The 24757-nt window shown below is 41.5% G+C and overlaps 1 protein-coding gene across 1 annotated transcript in view; it reads left to right on the top strand.

The window, feature by feature from the left end:
* Positions 1–24757, top strand: part of LOC130106623 (R3H domain-containing protein 2) — a 142545-nt gene that overhangs the window by 79450 nt on the left and 38338 nt on the right. Inside the window, exons 12-18 of the mRNA XM_056272804.1 lie at positions 3188–3296; positions 5961–6056; positions 9302–9351; positions 10779–10832; positions 14478–14713; positions 15670–15845; positions 21334–21630. Of these exons, the coding sequence (XP_056128779.1) occupies positions 3188–3296; positions 5961–6056; positions 9302–9351; positions 10779–10832; positions 14478–14713; positions 15670–15845; positions 21334–21630 (1018 nt within the window). The remainder of the gene's footprint in view (positions 1–3187; positions 3297–5960; positions 6057–9301; positions 9352–10778; positions 10833–14477; positions 14714–15669; positions 15846–21333; positions 21631–24757) is intronic.

Below are 24757 nucleotides of genomic sequence, written 5' to 3'. Positions count from 1 at the left end.
ACATTCTAGTAATTTCTGAGTAAAAACCAAAATTTTTCTTACAGTAGTACAAACCGTATTTTATTACCCCTAGTACTATCATTCTTTAGAAAATTAATCTTACAATTGTGAAATATACCAACTACATGTACAGTCAATTTTCACATAAATAATGGCAGATATAAACAAATATATGAAGAGCAGGATATCAGTTTAAATAAAGGAGAATCAATGATGTAAACGGACGTAACTTTTTCACTGCAAATGTTGTCACGGCTTGGTGACATTCATTCATTCTGTTCGTCTGACTCCTCATTGCATTGGTGAAGGGTTTCCCTACCAGGAGCTCTCTGGGGATTAACTTGCGGAGGGGGCCACATTGTTAATAAAAGTTGGATGTGCACTGTTTGTTTGTTATACCTGAGGGCGAGTTGTAACAATACTAGTGTGCACTAAAGCATTACAATGACTGGAACAAGAAGAGACATTGAAAACTGTAAATTCTTTCAGGTTTAAAATCATGTTTCAGTAAAAGCTTCGCCATATTGGAAATGGCTTTTCCTTTTCATTAAATTATTTCACTGCAACAATTGCAGTTTCCTCCATCACTTCTTTGGTGTGGTGTGGCGTGGCGTGGCTGTGTTCATCAATAAGAATGGTAACACACACACGATAGGCTTCTTTAGGAAATCCTAGCCACACTTGGAGCATTTGCTGTTAGCCTTGCAGTCTTACATGCCTAAACAGTCTTACATGTTGTGTTGGCACAGGATGTGACCAATGATGAAGATGTTAAGCACTAGGTCCTGGCAGTGGAATAAAACTTTTTTTTTTTAAATACTCAGTGCGTTTCATAATTTTTGTGCAAGTGACGGAAATTATGCATCAAGGGTTCTTTAAGGGGCTTTGAAACTCATGCTTCTTCACTACTCAGTTCTTGGAAATTTGGATGTGTTTTCAAGACAGAAATGTTTCTCGATACCCAGCCCCTGCCACTGGTCTTTTTTTGGCCTTCTATCATGGCTACATATTTATGGATTAAACAATAATGATTTCTTGGCTGAATATTATCAACAGTTGTAATAATCACAATTATAATAACATAATAATAATTACAATTATTAAGCTTAATGTTAACTAATCTTATTAATCTTAAGGCTGGCACGGTGGCCCAGTGGTTAGCGCTGTCACCTCACAGGAAGAAGGTCCTGGGTTCGAACCCCGGGGTTATCCAACCTTGGGGGTCATCACAGGTCATCGTCTGTGTGGAGTTTGCATTTTCTCCCCATGTCTGCACTGGGTTTTCGCCGGGTGCTCTGGTTTCCTCCACCATCAAAAAAGAAACGTGCATGTTAGGGTTTATACTCCTGTTTGTGCCCCTGACCAACGCAATGGGAAAAGAGTTGGTCCCCGGGCGCAGCATGAAGGCGGCAGCCCACTGCTCCTCGCTACACAGGTCACAACAAGGATGGGTTAATTTGCAGTAACTGAATTGCCCCAAGGGGATTAATGAAGGAAACTCAATTTAATTTTAATTTAATTTAATTGTTGTCGGGTTTTTTTGGGGGGGAGTATCTTATTACATTTGCCTGATATTAGGGCTGGACAATATGTCAATATTATATTGATATTGTGATATAAAACTAGATATCCTCTGGGATTTTGGATATCATATGTTGTCTTTCCCTGGTTTTAAAGGCTGTGTTACAGTAAAGAGATTCAATTTTCTGAACTTATTAGACTGTTCTATATTACTTATCCCTACCTGATTGGACTTCATATCCATATTACTAATGAGTGTTTATCAAAAATGTCATTGTGTAAATATTTTGAGAAAGCGCCAATAGTCATCTCTACATTATCGTCGAAATGTTGACGTTGAGGTATTCAGTCAAAAATATTGTGATATTTGATTTTGTCCATATTGCCAAGCCCTACCTGATATTAACAGTTGTCTGTTTTGAACTATAATGGATATTTCAAGTAAAATTAAAGTGGATAACATGTTACAGAATCAATGCACTTGCCTGGAATTTGTTGATCTTTTTTATATATATATATTTTATTTTCAGTTTAAATATTCAAGACACACACAAACAAGATAAAACAAAAATTAGCAGACAAAAACAACAAAGGAAAAAAAAAGGGGAAAAAAAAGCTGCCAGACATATATAGGTACATAATATAACTTGGTTCACAGTAGTTTTCAAGAATTTACACAGGTATTACAAGAGTACAGATAAAAAGTAAAGAGTACCGGGTTGCATCACTACAGACTGTAATTAAAAATGATTTCTCTTTGAGATAGTCAATGAATGGACCCCATATGCTCAAGAATCTATTGGGTGCTTTAGATTTATGGAAGCATATTCTCTCCATCTGTACAATTATGGTCATTTCATTGAGCCATTTCTGAAAGCGGGGGTGTAGGTGATTTCCAGTCTGTTAGGATCATTTTTTTGGCAGCTATCGTGCCAACCATCAATGCCGATTGTTCCTCAGGTGTATAGCTTAAAGCAGTCTCTGAGCACCCAAAGAGTGCCAGTTCTGGATCAGGAGGAATGTCCTTTTCATAGACTCCGGAGAACCACTGGAATATTTCACACCACAATTTGTGTAAGTGAGGACAGAGCCAGAAAAGATGCACGAGAGACCCTTCTTCAACTTTGCATCTATCACACAATGGAGAAACAGATGGGTAAATTTTGTGTAGTTTCGTCCTTGAATAGTGGAGTCTATGGATGACTTTGAATTGGATCAGTTTATATCTGACATTGATCGAGCAAGTTTGGATTCTAGTCAAACCTTCATTCCAAATGTCGTCAGACACTTCAAGATTCAGCTCAGTGGACCAGGCTTCCTTCAGATGGTTAGTAGATACAGAGGTGGTAAACAGACACACAAATCAAGATATCAGATGTTTGGAGTCCGGAGGAAGCTGCAGGGGGTCATAGAATGGGCAACTCTCTGGCCTGTTTTCAAAATTGGGAATTTTGTCTTTGACATAATGCCTAATTTGGAGATAACGAAAGAAGTGGGAGTTAGGGATGTTACATTTTGTTTTCAACTGATTAAATGATGCAATTTGAAATTAATTAAATGATGTGTTTGTTGATCTTGAAAAAAATTTTACTTCTGTGGTGGTACATAATTCTCTACCCTTTTATGTTGATATTCTTCGCCCTTTGTTGGTGGTGTCTTTCTGCAGCCCAGAGCAAAGGTTCTCTGAGCACATCAAGGATGAGCGCAACATGGACTTCCAGAAGAAGTTTATACTCAAAAGGGACGATGCCAGTATGGATAAGGACGATAATCAGGTACATTGCATTTTGCTCAGAAGAAAGCTGTAGCGTATATCTCACTCACACTGCATATAACGACAATAATGTTGTTGTTATTGTGTACTTTAGGTGTCAGAGTCTTTCAGTTTTCCAAATATTTACTATATGCTGAAAAGCGTAGGGATGCCCTGGTCAAGTGCGTACGAGGAGAGAGAAATGTTCTCTTTTGTTTATCTTGTTAATTTTATCAAGTAGTTTAAGGGAACAGATAGATTCAATATGATAGTCACCTCTGTTTCTAAGTAGGCAAACATGTCACTTTGATTTTGCTTTGACTGTTCCTGGGGAAAAGTAAAATAAAAAATAATTATTGTTCTACATGAATTATTGTTCCACACACTCCTGCTATGTGTATATAAATCAAATGTTTTGAATTTTAATGTGTACATGGATCTCATTACACAGGTTTCCAGCTCAGGCATGATAAGTATCACAAAGTATGGAATTGGATTTTGATAATATCGGGTCTGGAAAAGTACGAAAAGAGCAAGAGTCTGGAAATATACTCACGGTTCACATTTATTGCTTCTATTTCCAAATTTTTAATACAGCATTTGCATCAATAAATTGATCATACATCCATGACAAAGGTAAATTTCACTTTAAAAACATTTAAAATGCTGGCAGCTACTTGCTTTCACTGAGAGAGTTTGCATAAGCACATATTCCAGCTGGGCAGTGAGCTGTAGTTACTCTTTAGGAAGGCACCAGCAGGTAGCTAGCAACAGTAGGCTACAGAGGAAAAACGGGTAGCCGCAAGTTTGCAGCACGCCTCGCAGCAGATTGCATTTGGTTCATTGTTCTTTTGTGTTTAATTATAAGTTTTCCTTTTTTCGCTAATCCAAATACCGGCATTGTCCCAAATGACATTTGCCATGTCTTAATAATAATGTATAAGTAAATTCATTGGACACATGGCCTCCATTCTAGTTCCCTGCTAGGGTTTCAAATCCACTATTGGCATTCCAGTTTAATTGACAAAAATTGAATTGTCACGCGTATGTTTTTAGTTTCAATAAAAGACCAGTTTCAGTTGAAATGTTCTGTATTTTATTTAGCTGTGTTTGGTCCTTAAAGGGCAACACCATCCGCATTATTTTCCTGGTCATTCAAATGGAAACGCCCACTCAGCCATTAGCAAAAAGCAGTGACACGGGTTAGAGTTGATGCCCTCCCCTCCCTCAAACCCCCCACCATACACACAGTTTGCAAGCAGTGTAAGCATGGAGAGTGATGAAAGTGATAAAAGAAAGTGCAGAAACCTACGTCAGAGGTGCAGCTGAGTGTGAAATGGCCGGAATGAGAGTCAGCACCTCCAAGTCTGAGGCCATGGTTCTCTACCAGAAAATGGTGGATTGCTCCCTTTGGATTGGGGATGAGTTGTTGCCTCAAGTGAAGGAGTTCAAGTATCTCGGGGTCTTGTTCACAAGTGATGGTAGGATGGAGCATAGGATTGGTGCAGCATCAGCAGTAATCCAAGCGTTGTACTGGACCGTTGTGGTGAAGAGGGAGCTGAGCCGGAAGGCAAAGCTCTCAATTTACCAGTCAGCCTTCGTTCCAGCTCTCACCTATGGTCATGAGCTTTGGGTAGTGACCGAAAGGGTGAGATCACGGATACAAGCGGCTGAAATGAGTTTCCTCTGTAGGGTGTCTGGGCTCAGCCTTAGAGATAGGGTGAGGAGCTCGGACATCCGGAGGGAGCTTGGAGTAGAGCCGCTGCTCCTTCGCATCGAAAGGAACCAGTTGAGATGGTTCGGGCATCTGATTAGGATGCCTCCTGGGTGCCTTCCTTTGGAAGTTTTCTAGATACGTCCAACTGGGAGGAGACCCCAGGGTAGACCCAGAACTCGCTGGAGGGACTACACGTCCAATCTGGCCTGGGAACGCCTTGAGATCCCCCAGTAGGACCTGAGGGCGTTACAGGGGAGAGGGACGTCTGGAGTGCCCTACTTAGCTTGCTGCCACCGCGACCCATCCCCGAAGAAGTGGCTGATGATGAGATGAGAAACCTACATCAGGTCACATGGGAAAGTTTTTAGAAGTGCTTGGGAAAATAGCATTTTGATGTTAAAACATAGGTATTCCGCCCAAACTTTGAATTTTTGGATTTGAATATGTAGGGAACACTACTGGGAAGCCACAGAATCAGGAATCAGGAACACTTTGTCATTTCACTTCATGTACTTGCTGACATGAAATAAAACGAAATATAATTTCCCCCAGCCCACAACAGTGCAACACAAAGACAAAAACACATTCCCAAAAACTACAAGTACACATATATCCAAACGTTTGAATCTTTTTTTTATCTTTGAATCTTTTATTTTATTTTATTATTTTTTTTCATCTTTGAAATGTAAAATGTTTAGAAACCCTGATTATGTCTCCTGCATCACATCTTTGTATCAAACGGTGCTTTGCTGCTACATTATTTGCCAAGCTAGTTGCTCAGAGATTAGTGAAGTATAGTGCATAATTGGGAATTATTAGCGCTCCTTAATGATCAGTTAAGTACTGTGATGTATTGCAGTTTGTGGCAGTACTGGAAAATATCAGTGCTCCTTAGGCAGTGAGTAAATTATTGTGAAGTTATGTTGAAGTGTGCTTAACTCTGTTGATTTTGTCATCCTAAAATGACAGATTCGTGTGCCGCTGCAGGACGGGCGGCGCAGCAAGTCCATTGAGGAGCGAGAGGAGGAGTACCAGCGGGTACGAGACCGGATCTTTGCCCGAGAAGTAAGTTATGGCTCCAGCAAAGCAGTCAGCACTGAGAATAGCCATGTTTCCATCCAGATGTTATTATTTATTATTATTATTATTATTATTATTATTACTACTACTACTACTTTTGGCTGCTCCTGTTAGGGGTTGCTACAGTGGATCATTCATTTCCATCTCTTTCTGCTATCTGCATCTTCCTCTGTCATGCCAGCCACCTGCATGTCCCCCCACCTCTTCTTTGACCTTCCTCTTTTCCTCTTGCCTGGCAGCTCCATATTCAGCATCCTTCTCCCAATATACCCAGCATCTCTCCTCCACACATGTCCAAACCATCTCAATCTTGCCTCTCTTGCTTTGTCTCCAAACCATCCAACCTGAGCTATCCCTCTAATATACTCGTGCCTAATCCTGTCCTTCTTCATCACTCCCAATGAAAATCTTAGCATCTTCAACTCTGCCAACTCCAGCTCCACCTCCTGTCTTTTTGTCAGTGCCACTGTTTCCAAACCATACAGCATAGCTGTTCTCACTACCATCTTGTAAACCTTCCTTTAACTCTTGCTGGTACCCTTCTGTCGCAAATCACTCCTGACACTCTTCTCCACCCACTCCACCCTGCCTGTACTCTCTTCTTCACCTCTCTTCCGCACTCCCCATTACTTTGAACAGTTGAGTCCAAGTGTTTAAATTCATATGCCTTTGTCACCTCTACTCCTTGCATCCTCACCATTCTGCTGTCCTCCCTCTCGTTCATGTATGTATTTCGTCTTGTTCCAACTGATTTTCATTCCTCTTCTCTCTAGTGCATACCTCCATCTCTCCAGGCTCTCCTCAACCTGCTCCCTACTCTCGCTACAGATCACAATGTCATCCACGAACGTCATAGTCCATGGAGACTTCTACCTGATCTCGTTAGTCAACCTGTCCATCACCATTACAAACAAGAAAGGGCTCAAAGCCAATCCTTGTTGTAATCCCACTTCCACCTTGAACCCATCCATCATTCCTACTTACTGCACACCTCACCACTGTCACTCTGCCCTCATACATATCCTACACCACTCTTACATACTTCTCTGCCACTCCCGACTTCCTCATACAATACCACACCTCCTCTGTCAGCACCCTGTCATATGCTTTCTCTAAATCCACAAAGACACAACGTAACTGCTTCTGACCTTCTCTATACTTCTCCATCAACATTCTCTCTTAACCTAGCTTCCACTACTCTTTCCCATATCTTCATGCTGTAACTGATCAACTTTAAACCTCTAGTTACTACAGCTCTGCACATCACCCTTGTTCTTGAAAATCAGTACCAGTATGCTTCTTCTCCACTCCTCAGACATCTTCTCACTTTCCAAGATTGTGTTAAATAATCTAGTTAAAAACTCAACTGCCATCTCTCCTCAACACTTCCATGCCTCCACAGGTAGTATGTGATCTGGACCCAACCGCCTTTCCACTCTTCTTCCTCTTCATAGCTGCCCTTATTTCTTCTTTGCTAATCCACGGCATTTCCTGATTCACTATCCCCACATCATCCAACCCTCTCGCTCTCATTTTCTTCATTCATCAGCCCCTCAAAGTATTCCTTCCACCTTCTCAACACACTCTGCTCGCTTGTCAGCAAATTTCCATCTCTATCCTGCATTGCCCTAACCTGCTGCACATCTGTCCCAGCTTGGTCCCTCTGTCTAGTCAATCGGTACAAGTCCTTTTCTCCTTCCTTAGTGTCCAACCTCTCATATAACTCACCGTACGCCTTTTCCTTTGCCTTTGCCTTCCCCACCTCTGTCTTCACTTTATGCCGCATCTCCTTGTACTCCTGTCTACTTTCTTCATCTCTCTATCACACTTCTTCTTTTCCAACCCCTTCCTCTGTATACTTTGCTGTACTTCCTCTTTCCACCACCAAGTCTCCTTGTCTTCTTTCCTCTGTCCAGATGAAACAGCAAATACTTAACTAGCTGTCTCCCTCATTATTTCTGCAGTGGTTGCCCAGCCATCCGGCAACTCTTCACTACCATCCAGTGCCTGTCTTAACTCCTCCCTGAACTCCACACAACAGTCTTTCTTCTTCAACTTCCACCATTTGATCCTTAGCTCTGCCTTCACTCTCTTCCTCTTCTTGATCTCCAGATTTATCCTACAGACCGCCATTCGATGGTGCCTAACTATGTTCTCTCCTGTCATTACCTTGCAGTCTCCAAACCTTTTCAGATCACGCCACCTACATAAGATATAGTCCACCTGTGTGCACTTTCCTCAACTTTTATATGTCACCCTGCGTTCCTCTAATCTACCACCATCTGTCCTTCCACATTACTCTCCTTGACACTATACCTGTCCAGCAACTCCTCATCACCTCTGTTGCCTTCACCAACATGCCTATTGAAGTCCGCTCCAATCACCACTCTCTCCTCCTTGGGTAACACTCTCCGCCACTTCATCTAAGTCACTCCAGAATTCTTCTTCTCTTCCATCTCACACCCAAGTTGCGGGGCGTATGCTCTGATAATTCATCATCACACCTTCGATTTCCAGGTTCATACTCATCACTCTGTCTGAAACTCTCTTCACCTTCAGCACAATATTGACATACTCTTCCTTCAGAATTACCCATACCCCTTTTTTCCTCCCATCCACACCATGGTAGAACAGTTTGAACTCACTTCTGATGCCTTACTCCCCTTCCTCCTGGTCTGCTACACACACAGTGTATCTACCTTCCTTCTCTCCATCATATCAGCCAGCTCTCTCCCTTTACCAGTCATAGTGCCAACATTCAAAGTTCCGACTCTCACCTCCACACTCTTACCCTTCCTCCTCTCCCACTGCCTTTAGACTTGCCTTTCCCCTCCCCTTCTCCTTTGCCCAACAGTAGCATAGTTTCCACCAGCACCCTGCTGGCCAACAGTACTAGTGGCAGTCATTGGTAACCCGGGCCTCGACTGATCCAGGGCCTCAACTGATTCTCGACCGATCATAAATCTGATTTATGATCCGCGTATTTGATTTGGCAAAGGTTTTACATCGAATGCCCTTCTTGACGCAACCCTCCCCATTTATCTGGGCTTGGGACCAACACTAAGAATGCACTGGCTTGTGTATCCTCAGTGGCTGGGTTCTGCCCAGTCACATATCCCATCCTAAAATCTTGTGAGGTCAGCCCTAAAAAAGTGTTACTTTGATAGAATTTTAAAAAGACAAATTTTTCACAATTAAGTTGGCTGAGTGAAGCTATTCGTAATGTCCAGGTGTCTTTCTTTTTACAGTCTTCTCAAAATGGATACATCAACGACAACAGGTAAGATGATGTATTCCCCTCTGGAGACTCGTGTGCCCCCTCCCTATCTACCCTCCCTCAAGTTATATTATTTTCATCAGATTCAAACAGTAGGGTTCTATAGAGTCAATAGCAAGAGCAATCTTTACAAAACATGCCAAGTCTCTGTACAACTTCTAATAGAGTCCAATTTTACTTCCTAAAATGTCCTCTGGGAAAGACACGTGAAGTCTTGTTTATATAGTTATTTGTTTAGCTTTCTTTTATTCCATACAAATAATCAATATTGATTTTTTTTTTCCCTGCGTCCAATATGTAAGTATTTAGCAATGACGAAAGATTTAGCGTGGGCAGGAGGGACATTGTTTCTTTGGAAAAGATGATGAAAGTTGATAGTAGAAGATCAATGCCAGGATTAAATGGTAGCTGAGACTAGATGCACACTTAGAAGACTTTAAAATCTTGATTTTGAAAATGCCGCTCTTTGAATATTAATGTTGAAACATGATGTCACAACCATAAGTGCATTCAGACTACACACTTTGGCAAAGATGGTGGTTTCACACACTTAACCTGTAGCTATAAATACAACAGATTATGCTCTTGGTACCTGGCACATCACTGATTTCAGGACCTCAATATGACATTTCATTCAACATGACAATGGGGACGAGCAGCCAGATTGAACTTGCTTTGCTAAAATAAGTAAATGTACAGAGGAAATTTGAATTGACAGCTGTTCATTTTTTTTCTCCTTTGTCTATCTCTGTGCGTTGAGCTTTAAAAATTCTTCTGTTCACCTCGTTTTACCTTGCTCTAAACTCTGTTCTCATCAGTTATCTTCAGTTTCCAACAAGGGATTAGCTCAGGAGCAGTGCAGATGTCAAGTTGTTAAATGTAAACATGTTTGAAAATCCTCTGGTCAATCCAGATGAGTTGAGTCCAACAGAGTGGTTTGGAGTCTAGATCTTTAAACCCCTCACAGTGTCAGATAATCTTTGCCAATCATTAGTCCCAATAATTACTCTGATTTCCCCTCCAGTTGTTGGCCTTGGCTAATTTACATTGGTCTCATTATCTTCTAGTGTGCACCCAGCCTCACTCAGTTAAACTCCACCTCCCTCCCAAGCCCCTGGCTGTTGTGGATGAAAGATTAGTAGTCAATATGCTGAGAGGGAGAGAAAGTGAAGTGTGGGCCTTTGACCAGTCAAAGTTTCTGCTTTGCCTGCATTTTTTTCCCAGGGGTAAAAGTTCAGCACTGTGCCTACCTCAACTCCCCTTCCTCCCTTCTTCCCATTCACCCTCCTCTTCTTCCCATTCACCCTCCCCTCTTCCCATTCACCCTCCCCTCTTCCTGTTCACCCTCCTCACCCTTTCCAACACCATCCCCATTCCTCCAAGCCAGCCCTGTAACCCTAGAATTTTTCTCCCAATGTCGACCCAAACAGACTTTCCACTGAGGGCTACTCCTCTATCTCTCAAAAGAGGAGGCAGATCTTTAGGTACTGGGTTGTGCTGCTGACTCTACCTGTGTGTTGTCATGCCAATCAATGACAGTGGTCTAGTGGTGATGGTGGTGGTGTTGAATTGACATGTGGTGTTTCTGTATCTTTGCCTGGCGTAATTCGGCTGATGGATCGCTCCCTCAACACTGCACTGTGGGGCTTCCCAAGGCCCATGCATGGCTGCTTTTTGGTTTCACCGAGAACTGACTGACCTCCTTACCCCCCCTCCCACCATTACTACTTCTTTTATAATCATTAATTGTATTGTTCCACAGTCATTTTGTTGATGTTTCATGGTTTATTTGGTTTTAAGATCTTTTTTACCATTTATATAATTTCAGCCATGTCACCTATTGCAGTCTGGCACAAAAAAGTATTATATAATGGTGAAACAAAAACAGACAGTTTGACAACAGATCAGTCTGTGAGGCATTTAATTTTGTAAAAATGTTTTCCCCTTTCCAGGCTTATGTTAAAAGCTTATCACATTCCATTCAGTGAGTGCCGGCACTTATATTCTATTGTATATTTTGCTTCATACCTTTATTTTTCCATACATAACAGGGTAAAACTATTTGTTGTTGGCCAAGGTCTCTACACCCTTAAAGCCTTTTCTATGTTTAGCATTTATTGTAAATTATGTAACTCGAGGCTTTTTTACACCATTTGGTATATACTCTTTAGGATCTTTTTTTTTTTCCTTGGGGAGTGAAGGGATTGTTTTAAAATTATAATATTTCAAGTGACACCTTATGTTGACAGTCTTATGATTTGAAGTTGATGTTCCCCAGTAGTATTTGTTTGTATTTATTTTGATTGCATAGATATCACATTCATAAAAATACCTGCAATTAGATCTAAGTATTGTCCAGCCAAAAACAATGTTCCTTTTCTTGATGTACCCTTCTGCTTTCAAAAACCTTCCTTATAAGAGAATACATGTCAGTCAGTCTCTCTCATGCTCTATTGAACAGCAAATCTCCTTAGTGTAATTTTTCAAATAGTGAAACCAATATGTAAAGTCAAGCAAACATTTGCTGAAGTTAATGATATACAATCTAAAATGTCTCCATTTTTTTATTCCTTATCCATTGTAAAAGTTTGACTGTCAGACTTTTAAATGGTTTTGGCAACATATTTTAGCCTTTTACATTTTAAATGTATGAAGTTTACATTATACATAAAGACCCCAAATTAATAGGAGGTATATTAAATGTTTACTTTAGGAATTAGGAACATTTATTTGTCATTTCATGCACTTGAGTACGTGAAATGAAATATTTCCCCCCAGCCCACAGCAGTGTAACACAAAGACAAAAACACGTATCAAAACTACAAGAACACGTATATACAAACTACAAAAACTACAAAACTATAAAAACACATATATCCAACATGTTCAAATAAAAAAATAATAATAATACACTGTCCAAGAGAACCAGCCAGGATGACTGTCGGAACTGCCAGTCTGCATGGGCTAGCAGTTAGCTTAGCCTGCCCCACTTCCGTGTCCTGTCAGACCGCCCTCGGTGCTTCTTCCATTTAGCTGACAGAATACACAATAGTAAAATTAAAGACTACCACAAGATTAGATGAGCCAAAAGAAAAGTATTTTTAAACACTCCGGGAAAATAATGGCAGCTATAGTGAGACATTGATTAATCTGTCTAATAAACATGAACAGCGATGAAAGCGCTGTAGAATAATACACTGTTGTTCCCTGGTGTGTGTGTGTGTGTGTGTGTGTGTGTGTGATGGAGAGATACTCATTAGAAAATAGGAGACATGGAAGATCATGCGATGTACAGCTGTATCCTTCCTTCCTCCCTCATCTCCTCCTCTTCCTCTCCCTGCTCGGTCTCCAGAGCACAGTGAACAAGTGCACATTGTGCAAGTGAGAGGCAGTACAGCAGCTCCCTCCCTTAAAATAGGCTGCATGGAGAAAGGGCCCCCAATTAATTACAATCTCTCTGGAATATTTATCAGCCACAGCCACATTCAAGCCCCAGTCACCAAATCCATGGTTCTGTAGTTTAAAACCTCTCTGTCCTGCTCGCTGAGATTCCCCTCAATTCAGTGATAACGTGCTTTTAGTTTTATTTAATTTTGCTGCCTCCTTACTCTGCTCTGTTCCCCTCCATATTCTCGCCACATTTCAGAAAATGCAGAGAGCCACTTTATAGCCACCTTAACTCGGTTGTCTCTATTGTCTACAATGTAGAGGTGTAGTTGTGTGTTGGCATGTCAGCTTGATGTTTCAGTATTGCTAAAATATCACACCAATCTTTGTTGTGTTATATCTTCTTTCATTTAATTGCATATCAGGCTAACCCTCACTTTTATTATTATTATCATTATTATTATACAGGAAACTAAGTTTGCAAGCATCATAGCACTTTGGCCATCACTGTAATGTCTTTAGATAACAATGCTATTGTTAATCCTCACATAGCATTGGAAAGCCCAGCCTGACCTGTGTTGGAGGGGTCTCCCACAGTATTGATTTACTTACAATTTTTGGTCGTTGGTTTTCTTGGCAGCTGCCCTTACCCAGGGTGACAGCATCACAGCAACACACCAAAAGGCAATGAGTGTGTATACAGTCATGTAGTTTAAACAAAAACAAATCATAGTGGTGAACCAGTGTCAGCAAGTGGCTATTTGGAAGATTGTCTGTGACTTGTCAGTGTGGTTGTGTACATTTGGTTGTTCATGTAGAGGTCTGCGTGGGTGTGGTTGTGCGTCAGTTCATCTGTATGTACTTAACAGTATGTGTAGGTCTGTGTGCACGTTAATTGGTGTTCGTTTGTGTGAACTATATGACATGTATTTACATGCTCACTTTGTAATATCCCTCACGTGAATGTGTCCCTAGTGATGGGTGGCCTGTGTGTCAGTCACATGGATGTTTGTCTCTTTCAGTGTCATTCTAATGTCTCCTCAATCACCCTGGTTGTTGAGCATCTACTTTTACCTGCATGTTTGTTTTTGTTCCTTGGATTGGTTTGGGATTTGTTTGAATGTGTGTGGAATTAAGTGTCATAGGGGGTAATAATGTGGGGGTCTGTTGCCTGACTTTTTTTCTTCTTTTTTTTTCTTTTTTTTTTCAAATTGTGGTTTAACCCAACCAGCCAACATGCATCTGTCTGTTGAATGCCCCATCCTACCAGCCTGTCAAATTGTGCATTCTTCCCAACCTGTTAATGATCATACTGTTTATCCACCCCAACTCTTCCCCCCTCACTTGCCCCCATCCACCCCCTATTTTTGCCTCTTATTCCTGTTTGTTTTGTTTTTTCTCTGTATTGAATACATTCCTTCATTTTTCCTCTTCTGACTTTCCCCTCTTTTCAACTCTGCTCTTCCTTTATGTGGCACTTCTCCTTCCATCTCTCTCTCTCTACCTCCTCTCTCTGAACTCCCTTGGCTTTATGGTCTTCCACCTGTTACTTCACCTCTTCCCCTCTCAATCCCTACCCGACCTCCCCCTGCTCCTCTTCACCTCCTCCACCCTTTTGTCATCTCCTTCTCCTTTCCTGTCTCTCCTTTCTCTCTTCTTCACTTCATGGTTCCCTTATCCTCGTCCCTCTCTACCATTCTTTCTCCATTCCCGACCCCCTCTCCCTCTAATATGTCTCCCAGGGGGAACAGGGAAAGCTCCAGCCGGGCCTCTAGCAGCCGTCAGAGCAGCACCGACAGCGATATGAAGTGCCTGGAGCCACGACCCTGGAGCAGCACTGACTCGGACAGCTCCAACCGCACCCTGCGGCCACCCGTCACCAAGGCCAGCAGTTTCTCCGGCATCTCCATTCTCACCCGAGGTGACAGCCTGGGCAGCAGCAAAGGCTCCCAAGGCAGCTGCAGGGGCTCCCGCACTGGTAAGGGCAAGGGGGAGAGGGAAATGGCTGTAGGGTTTCATGATGATAACGGAGTTAGAAAGGAGATGTGCGAATTTAGACTATGGAATTACATATAGGCTCAAAGCCTGGACTTCATTGTCAGTCCATTCATCTGTGTTTTGTTCCATTTTTAAAGGCTAAGAGCTGTTGTGTACATGCCTAACGTTTTACATGGGTTTTTTAAAATGGTGGTTGCCGATGCTGCTCATGCATTTGACCAATCAATGCAAACTTATGTCTGGTCCAATCACCGAAAACTTGGCACTCAAGATTCTTCTTGTGCTGGGAGATTACCTACCCTGATAAAGGCTAAGTAATCTAAAAAAGTCCCTCAAAATGGTGTTCTAAGAACTACAATCATTCCCAGTTCCAATAGTGTGGACACTATAACAAGGGGGTAGTTCTTCCAACAGTTCTTAGAACTATGAAAAAGTTCCTCCAGTCTGAAAGTGCCTATAAATTATATGGGGAAATATGTTAAACTGTAAACGTTTCTACTTTTTTTTTAATCATTTTATTCAGGGTAGCGCATTGGCTTGGTGGTTATTATTGCTGCCTCAAAGTGTGTCCTGGGTTAGTTTCTAGTCCTTCTAAGACTTGTTTCCTCCTCTTAGTCCAGTTTTCAAGTTCCAATGGCATGAATCTTAGGTGAATTGGACACTTTAAAGTGTTCTAAAAGTATGGCTCTGAAGGTATGAATCGTGTGTGAGTGACGGTGTGTGGGCTGTGTGAGGGACTGGCAACCTATCCTGGCTTAGTCCCTGCGGTGTCACTCAATATCTGCTGGAAAAGGCTCCAGCTTCCTGCAACTAAGTTGAATTGGACTAAGAGAGGATATATACCGTGGATGAATTGATATTTTTTTACTTAATACTGACGTGAAAATTAGTAATCATTTCCTGCACCCCACACTTGCCTTTTCTTCATATCTCCAGGCCTACCTCTTGTGAGTCCGGACATGTGTCCCCCAGTACCGCCCCCCCAGTCCAGTCGTAGCCTGCTTCCCTGCCCCTCTCAGCAACCTCAGCCACAGCAGCCCCAGCCTCCTCCTCAGACTGCCCTGCTGCCTACTCCACAGCAACACCCCATGGGCAACCACATGATGGCCCAGGTAACCATCCTTCTCATTGCCTCAGTTTCTGCAAGGTACTTCCAAAATTTATGGGCATTGTGGGCAACATAAATGGACATTTGTGTTTTCCCCCATGAGTTTGTCATAGCTCTCTGTGATACCCAGTTGTCATGCTGTGGTCAATCACTTGGGCACAGGTTAAGCTAAAAAAAAAACTTGAAAGGTGCAAGAAAATCAAGAGGAAATCAGCTTGTTTTCCCGTATTCTGGTTTTAAGCAGTTAAAAACTTGCCCTGTGTGTAAGACCTTGTCATGAAAGAAAAAAAAGGGAAAAGGAAAATTAGAATGGCTGATACCTTGCAACTGTTTTTTTGTTTGTTTGTTTTTTTAAATTGGGATTGGCGATTCCACTTGGGATTTTTATTCACAACTTCAAAATGTCAAATTATGATAGCTTGATAGAAACAAAGCTAGTTAGTCACTGCACTGATTGCGCTCTTCTAACATGCTTGATTGATAGACTTGAGTAGCAGACCTGTAGAGATCCATGGCCTGGGGCTGACTCAGACCATGTATAAAAACAAAGTGAACAAGGGGACTTTAAATGGCAGCTTCAAAGATATTCAGTGTAGGTAACTTCCTTAGCTTTTCTTTTCTAGTAGCAGGTTCTTTCGGTCTTTATACTTGTCATTTTAAATAATAGCATCTGTAACTAATCATCTTTTCCCGTAAATGTCCGTAATTTTTGTTACTAACAAATTTCCCTCTGTGTTATAACCCAAATCTCATCTGTGTTTTCATTTATTTTTGTTCTTTTTATTTCTCTCATTCTCAAACAGTCTTTCCCACTGACTTTGTTCTGCCGCTCTCTTCCTTTTCTCTGTTTCTGTTTTTGTTTTTTGCCCCTCCTTCTCTCTGGTATTGCGTGTAGCCGGTGGCATCTCTGCAGCCCTCTCAGCCTGTCTCCTACTCCAGTCCTTCCTGCCCCCAGGTCCTCCTGCCTGTCTCTCCTGCCCAGCAGTACACAATGGTACTGGCCCCTCTCATAGCCTCTCACTTCACCCTTATTTCAGCCTAAATCTACACTCATTTTAACAAATTTTTCACTGAGAAGTCAGACCATACACTGTGACAATGATGCCTCATTCAGACTCATGCTTTGTATTTTGTTATGCACAACAGTATTATTTTAATGTCCTTTTTGCTCTTACTGAGGTAGGCAGTACAGTAGTACACAGATAATAATAATAATGCTCAGTCTTATCCACCTTGTCCTCCAGTTAATCTAACAGTTTAGTGTAGCTGTCATTAAGATTGGAGATAAAGTTACTTTTAATCTAATGAGTTCCTTTGCTCATTTTTTAAAAATAGGGTATTCATCTTGGAATGTCATTCCAGAGAACATTAGGGACAATCCACTTTGATGACCAAAAGGACCCAAGCCTTATGGTGTTGTACAGGCAACACTGGTGGTGCTGGTGGCCAACACATTAAGCTCTACTTGGAATTTAAAACTATAACCCGAAAATATATGAGTGCAATTCTCATTTAGGAAAATGCTGACAACCCTTGTTGGCTCGTGACCCCATTCATGGCATTGCTGTATATGATATATCCAAATGATAAATATTATTGCACATGGCATATTTAAGTAACAGCTCAAGTAAAAAACATCAACTATCGCAGAAAGTTGAATCAGTTCATCTGGACACAGTGTTTGAGACAAACGTTTCATCACTCATCTAAGTGACCTCTTCAGTCTCAACTGACTGCAGGTATCCCCGCCCTTATAAACAATACAGTGGCAAAACGACCAAAGACAACGATCACTTTCATATGCAAATTACCGTGACCATTAACTAGAGTTACAATGGCCATGTGTAGTATGCAGAGGATTGGGGAATAGTTGCAATCACAGTATTGTAAGATGGTGACAGATTGTACTATTAACCCGCCGGTTCAGGGATGGTCGTTCCCTCCGAACATAGATGGCCTTTTTGACTCCCCGTTCAAACCAGCATTCCTCCCTATCAAGGATGTGCACATCCTCATCCTTGAAAGAGTGGCCACTGGCCTGTAGATGGGTGTAGACTGTGGAGTCCTGGCCTGACGCGTTACCTCTCCTGTGTTGTCCCATTCTCTTGGCCAGCGTTTGTTTAGTTCCTCCAATGTACAAGTCATGGCAAGCCTCCCGACACTGTATTGCTCTGTTTGTGCCTGGGGACCCGATCCTTGGCGTGGACCAATTTCTGGCACAGCGTGTTTTTGGGTTTGAAAGCAACTGTGACGCGGTGTTTGGAAAATACGCATCTCAACTTCTCCGACACGCCCGCCACATACAGAAACATCACTGGTTTACACTTAGACAGCTGTTGTCCTTCTGTCTTCGATCAACTCGTGCACTGTTTGGGCATCTTCCTGGCTTTGACAAATGCCCAGTTAGGATAACCACTTTTAACCAGGGTCTGTTTAATGTGGGATTTCTCCCTTTCCTCAGCCGCTGTGTCGGTGGGGATGTTGTCAGCTCGGTGGTACAGCGTCCTGATGACTCCTAGGTTTGTGCTCCAGTGGATGATGAGAATCAAATCTTAAGTATTGATCAGTATACGTTGGTTTATGGTAAACATCAACAATCCCCTATTACCAATTGCAATTTAACAGTCTAAGAAGGTTAACCTCTCATTTTTCACATCTTTTCTGGTGAACTTGATGTGGTTGTCCACAGAGTTAATGTGATCGGTTAAATGTGGTATGTCCTGAGATTTAATTCATTATGGAGGGGGATGAAACAGTGGTCTCTTATGATGTTACATCTCTCTTCATGTGCATTCCTGTTGATGAAGCAGTGGAGGTAGTCCATATGAAATTACAAAACAACCCCACCCTTAGCAATAGGCCCACCCTTAACACTGACCAAGTGTGTCTGCTCCTGAGGCTGTGTCTTGAGTCCATGTACTTCACATACAGTGGGCAGTACTATAGGCAGAAGCATGGGTGTGCTATGGTTTCCCCAGTCTCACCTATAGTGGCCAACTTGTATAAGGAGGAGGTGGTAAAGAGGGCTCTGATGTCCTGTCCAGGAACACAACCTAGCCATTGGTTCAGATTTGTGGATGACACCTGGGTTGAAATTAAATCTCAGGATGTACCACATGCCACTGTATTGTTTATAAGGGTGGGAATACCTGCAGTCAGTTTAGACTGAAGAAGACACTTAGATGAGTGATAAAACGTTTCTCTCAATAAACGTTGTGTCCAGATGAACTGATTCAGCTTTCTATGCTTTCTGTACCTGAGCATGCATAAAGACATCAACTATCACTTGCAACTTTTTAAATCATCTTTTTTTTGGACACTGTGCATACTCATTGCATACTTTGTTGCTAGTAAAGGTTGCAAAAATGTCAAGCTTTATTTTATCCCATCTTTTATCTTTAAGATATAATATGTGAAGATGCAACAGTATTGATACTGTACTCTAGTTGCACTGTATACAAAATCTTACTGTTATTACAATATAGCCTGTTTCTAAATCAATCACTAAATCAAGGTGCTATTTGTAAACACATTTATGTACTGCATTGTAAATAATCCAAATTTTGACATAATCATATGAAAGATAACTGTTTTTTAAAACCTGGGTCTTATTTTCGTTGTTTTTGCCATTGTGAATATTATGTTTTGATACCATTTTACTTACTGATAGACTCAGCTTTACAATGGCATCTTATGGGACAAAGGAACAAAAGCCTTAAACTGGTCTTTTCAATAATAACACAAAATAACAGTGCGTCAGTTAAACCGTGCACATGATTTACCATTATCTGTAACTTCTCACTTGTTCTGGCTGAGTAGTTTATCAATAGTTCCCACTGCCTGCGGTAAAATGGTCATTCCTACAAATTTAACAAGGAAGTCGCTCAACAGTGGGATCAAACATCATTGACAGCATTGGACATTTCAATTAATAACTTCTAACTTGCACTTTTCATTTTCATATCCAGATATGTGATTTTTATAATTGGGGTAAATTGGACTTGTATGCATGATGCTCGTATTCCGTTGGCCATAACACCAGTTTCTAACATAGTAAGATCCAAGATGCTACAGAATGAAAGACTGAGCAATGCAAAAAAACTAGAGAACATGACTTTCTATCGCATTATCTTCACTGGTTGCATGTGACAACAATGACATGTCATTTAGCTGTGTTTCATTGCTCTCTTTGTCTCTATTTTAACAATATTTCTGTAGTGTACACCCACAGAAGTACTGCCACTGACCTACCGAACCATGTGCTCACTTTCTTTTCTTTTACCTTTTCCAACAATGCTCAGAGAATCCAGTCAGAAATGAAGCAGTCCCATGGTACTGTAAGGAACTGCAGCAGGTTAGCATATACTAGGTTGAGGCATGAAAGAATCCTGTGTCTTGGTGGGACTGTTTCATGCCTCAAGCTAGTATATGCCATTATCTGCCAGGTAATAGCTAAAAATCTGTGTTATTAACAATAGGGCCAGCAGAGAGAGTAGTTATTTACATGCAGAAGCAGTCAGGAAAAGGTGCAAAAACGTTGAACCTCAAAAAGCAAAAGCTTGGGCTTCGAGCCTCTGTAAAGTAGAAAGCATAATTAGTGGGGCGTCTGGGTACTGTGGCAGTCTTCCGTTGCCTACCAACACGGAGATTGCCGGTTCGAATCCCTGTGTTACCTCCGGCTTGGTCAGGCGTCCCTACAGATACAATTGGCCATGTCTGCGGGTGGGACGCCGGATGTGGGTATGTGTCCTGATCACTGCACTAGCACCTCCTCTGGTTGGTCGTTGCGCCTGTTCAGGGGGGAGGGGGAACTGGGAACTGGGGGGAATAGCGTTATCCTTCCACACGCTATGTCCCCCTAGCAAAACTCTTCACTGTCAAATGAAAAGAAGCGGCTGGCGACTCCACATGTATCGGAGGAGGCATGTGTTAGTCTACAGCCCTCCCCGAATCAGCAGAGGGGGTGGAGCAGCAACCGGGACAGCTCGGAAGAGTGGGGTAATTGACCGGATACAACTGGGAAGAAAAGGGGGGGGGGTCATAATTAGTTAGTATAGTTTACCATGCAGTGTTGTAGCGAGTTTTTGTTCCCAGGCATGACTGAAAGCGGTGTTAGACACCCTTGTGTCAAACACCATTGTGTCAAACACTGTTGTGTCCACTGGGTGTTCTGTCCAAAGGGAGCTCTTCTGTGTCCTAGATATCCAGAATGAAGCCAGTGAGTAAAATGATTTAACCAATATGTGCAAGGGCAAAAACTACAAAGATGATACAAAGTTAGCAAAAAAGGAAATGTTTTTTTAATCAATCAAATTGGATTTATTTAGTATATTTCTTACATGAAAATGCAGTTTAATGCACTTTACATGAGAACATGCTAGTATCAACATTTTACAGAGAATAAGAACTTGCATATGTGGATGAGAGTGAAGATAAGACTGAATATGCAGTGCTGTATTAACTCACCAATACCATTTTACCACCTCTCCTAGGGAGAAGAACTGGCGCCTCAGTTCAGCCAGATGACCCTGAGTCGGCAGGGCTCCAGTGAGAACCCTGAGCCTACCCCAATGTTCCAGCCCCCACCCACAGTGCTGTCCCAGCACCCTCCACCTCAGACAAGTTACATCATGGCCACCACAGGGCAGCCCATGGCTGCTCCATCTGGTTACCAGGCAACCACTGGACACCCACATCCTCCACCTCCACAGCCTCCTCCCCCATCCCAACCTATCATGCAGGCTCCACCACCCCCACAGGGTTACATGCAGCCCCCTCCACCTCAGCAGGTATGATCAGCTTCTCCTCAGAGCGCAAGGTTAAAAGTTATCATACCAAGGTCAGACCTTGGTCAAATAATGCTTTCAAAATCACTATTCATGTTTTAAGTTTTGGGTAACAGCCACATAGGGTGTTGCTCAATAGGATTGTTAGTCACTGAAGCATGAAATACTTTGAATAGTTTATCTACCACGTTTCTGTCATTGAGATAAACATTGGCCATCTTAAGGATTTTTTTTTTTAATTTGAGAGGAATTTTGAAAAAAATTATTTGGACATATTCATAGCATATCGTCTAGAAAACTTGTGCCTACCGATGTGCCCTTGGGATGTGCCCTTGGGACGTATGCAGGGTTTAACTCTAAAAAATAAAGTTTTAGTAATTAGTTTAGTTTTTAACTGGGTGAATATGTGCTAATCAGTGAAAATATTTGGGGGGAAAAAACATGTTTTCAAAGTTACTGGATCAACAGACGTGTATATTCATATATGCAGCAAAGCTTCCTTCTATCTCGTACTATGTGATGGTGGTTAACAAACTCTCCTAATTTAAACATTGATCTATCTTCACATACTCTGTGGTCATTATTTCAGTTTTTGAGAATGTTGGCCATAACTCTAAAATCTCTGTACCAGAAGCCACCCAATGAGGGTTATTAGTCAAGCGACGTCATCAAGACAACTGAAAAAAATGTCTTTGTAAGAAAACACACAAAACTCTTTAAAGGTAATTCCTTTTATCATAGAGTAAAGCCCCTGGATTTGGTCCCTACCAAAGAGCTTTCTTCATTCTCATCAACTACTGATAGACAGAAAGGCGAGCAGTAGGGCTTTTAAATCTTGAAGGGTCTTGGAATGTGTTCAACCTGTACAAGTTCCTGGTGATTATGTTGTGAGGAAGACAAAGCTTAGGTTACTAGTCTTCATGGGCTTCAAGCCACCACTCAAAAGTCTTAGTGTTAAGTCTCCTCTTCCTTGTAAGTTGTTTTTGTTTTTTTTGTATTCTTTTTTCCTCATTTAATTGAGGTATATACGATAGGCTTTTGTCTACTTCATGATCTGCAATGCTTTGCATAGTTTGGTATCAAACCAAATACATCAAATGGTATATCCTAATTTTATGGGATTAATTGCAACAATAATTACAACAATCATACACCACCTTCAACTCCATCAACCCACACAAACTCTTTACCATACTCTTGGATATGAACATTGACCCGGCCATATGCCACTGGATTCAGAGCTTCCTGTGGAACAGGCCACAGAGGGTGAAGGTTAATAACCTAACCTCACACCCTCTTACCCTCAGTACAGGTGCTCCTCAGGGCTGTTTTCTCTCCCCCTGGCTCTTCTCACTTTACACCATCCACTTTACATCCACGGATAGCTCTGTGAAAATAATAAAATACGCAGACGACACAACCATTGTAGGCCTCATCTCCAACAATGATGAAACCCAGTACCGCACTGCAGTAGACCAAGCTGTCACTTGGTGTGCAAACAACAACCTTATTCTTAATACAGCCAAAACCCAAGAACTCATTATTGACTTCCAATGCTTGCCGAATCCTAAAGCAGCCATACAAATGAACAGAGACCCCATCACCACCACCGACCCTTTTAAATTCCTTGGAACATACATCAGCAATAACATGAAGTGGAAAATTAACGCAGAACACATCATTTCAAAAGCCCAACAACGACTTTACTTTCTTAGGCAGCTTAAAAAATAACAGATCAAACATCAACTGCTTGTTCTGTTTTACTCAGCCATTATCGAATCCATCATAACATCTTCTATTACAGTATGTTATGGCGGCATGGACAGTCAAACATGGAAGAAACTGCAGCTTATTGTCAACAAGGCATCCAAAATCATAGGCAACCCTCTCCCCTCAGTTGAATCTCTACATACTCACCGGACTGTAAAGTGAGCAAAGAAGATCATCTCTGACCCATCACATCCTGCTCATCACCTCTTCCGGCTCCTTCCCTCAGGGAGGCGCTACAGGTCACTGTCCACTAAGACTAAACGCTTCACAAACCGCTTTTTTCCCCTAGCCATCAGGACTCTGAATTCCTCCCTATAGTCCCCTCCTCACACACCATTGGCATAAATACCACCATTCACCTAATTGTTACGCATGATATGTTTATTTCTGTTATTGTATAACTGTATTGTTCGTGATAATATGTGGAGTGTATGTTGTTGTCCATGTATGTATTGTGCTGTAGAGCAGTGGTTCTCAACCTTTTTGGGGTCCTGGACCCCCTGCGTATTTTTGATCTACCCTGAGGACCCCTCCACCTGATCTTGGGGGAGGGGGGTTGCAATTTGATAGAAACAGTAGAAACTGCATTTTAAATTGCATTATAGCATTTATTCACTCTTTGGGACAAAAATAAGAGCTTTCAGTTGTAACTTAGATATAGTTAACAAAACAGAATTCTTATGCAGTAACTTTCAGATATATGCAACAAAACAGAATATGTATTCAGTAACTTTCAGATATATGTAACAACAGAATTTTTATGCAGTACTTTTAACAATGCAAACGGGAGCGAGATCTCTTATTAAAATACAATAAATTACACTTGTGAAACAGATGTAATTGGAGAAAAAATCCTGTTACCCTTTATAGTTTAGGTAGATAAAGGTCTCAGTCACATTTGAGTAAAATAATCCTATTTCTATAAATGTCATAGGATCTTTTTTTTTAAAGATATTTTATTTTCACGGACCCCTTGCAATTACACCACGGACCCCTAGGGGTCCGCGGACCCCTGGTTGAGAACCACTGCTGTAGAGTTTGTGTACCAAAAACAAATTCCAAATTCCTTTCCTTGGTAGTGTGGCTAATAAAACAATCTAATCTAAAATGCAGGCACATCAGCAAGCACTTGCTGAGTCCAACTTCTCTATCTGATGGGGCATCTTTTCTGTACTTGAGAGCCCAACCAAACATTCTTGGGATATTTTGACACCTGCTTACTGGAACTTTGGCCTCAAGGAAATACACCTTGCCCTCCATCACTAGTTTATTTGAGAATACTCAATAATGACTAAATTATTCACTCACCCCATTTACAAAAATAATCACTCAAAGACAACCGATGCTGTACATTTCTCTC

Source organism: Lampris incognitus, chromosome 2 (assembly GCF_029633865.1).
Source record: "Lampris incognitus isolate fLamInc1 chromosome 2, fLamInc1.hap2, whole genome shotgun sequence".
NCBI classification, from domain to species: domain Eukaryota; kingdom Metazoa; phylum Chordata; class Actinopteri; order Lampriformes; family Lampridae; genus Lampris; species Lampris incognitus.
This window is presented reverse-complemented; position numbering and strand designations above follow the sequence as displayed.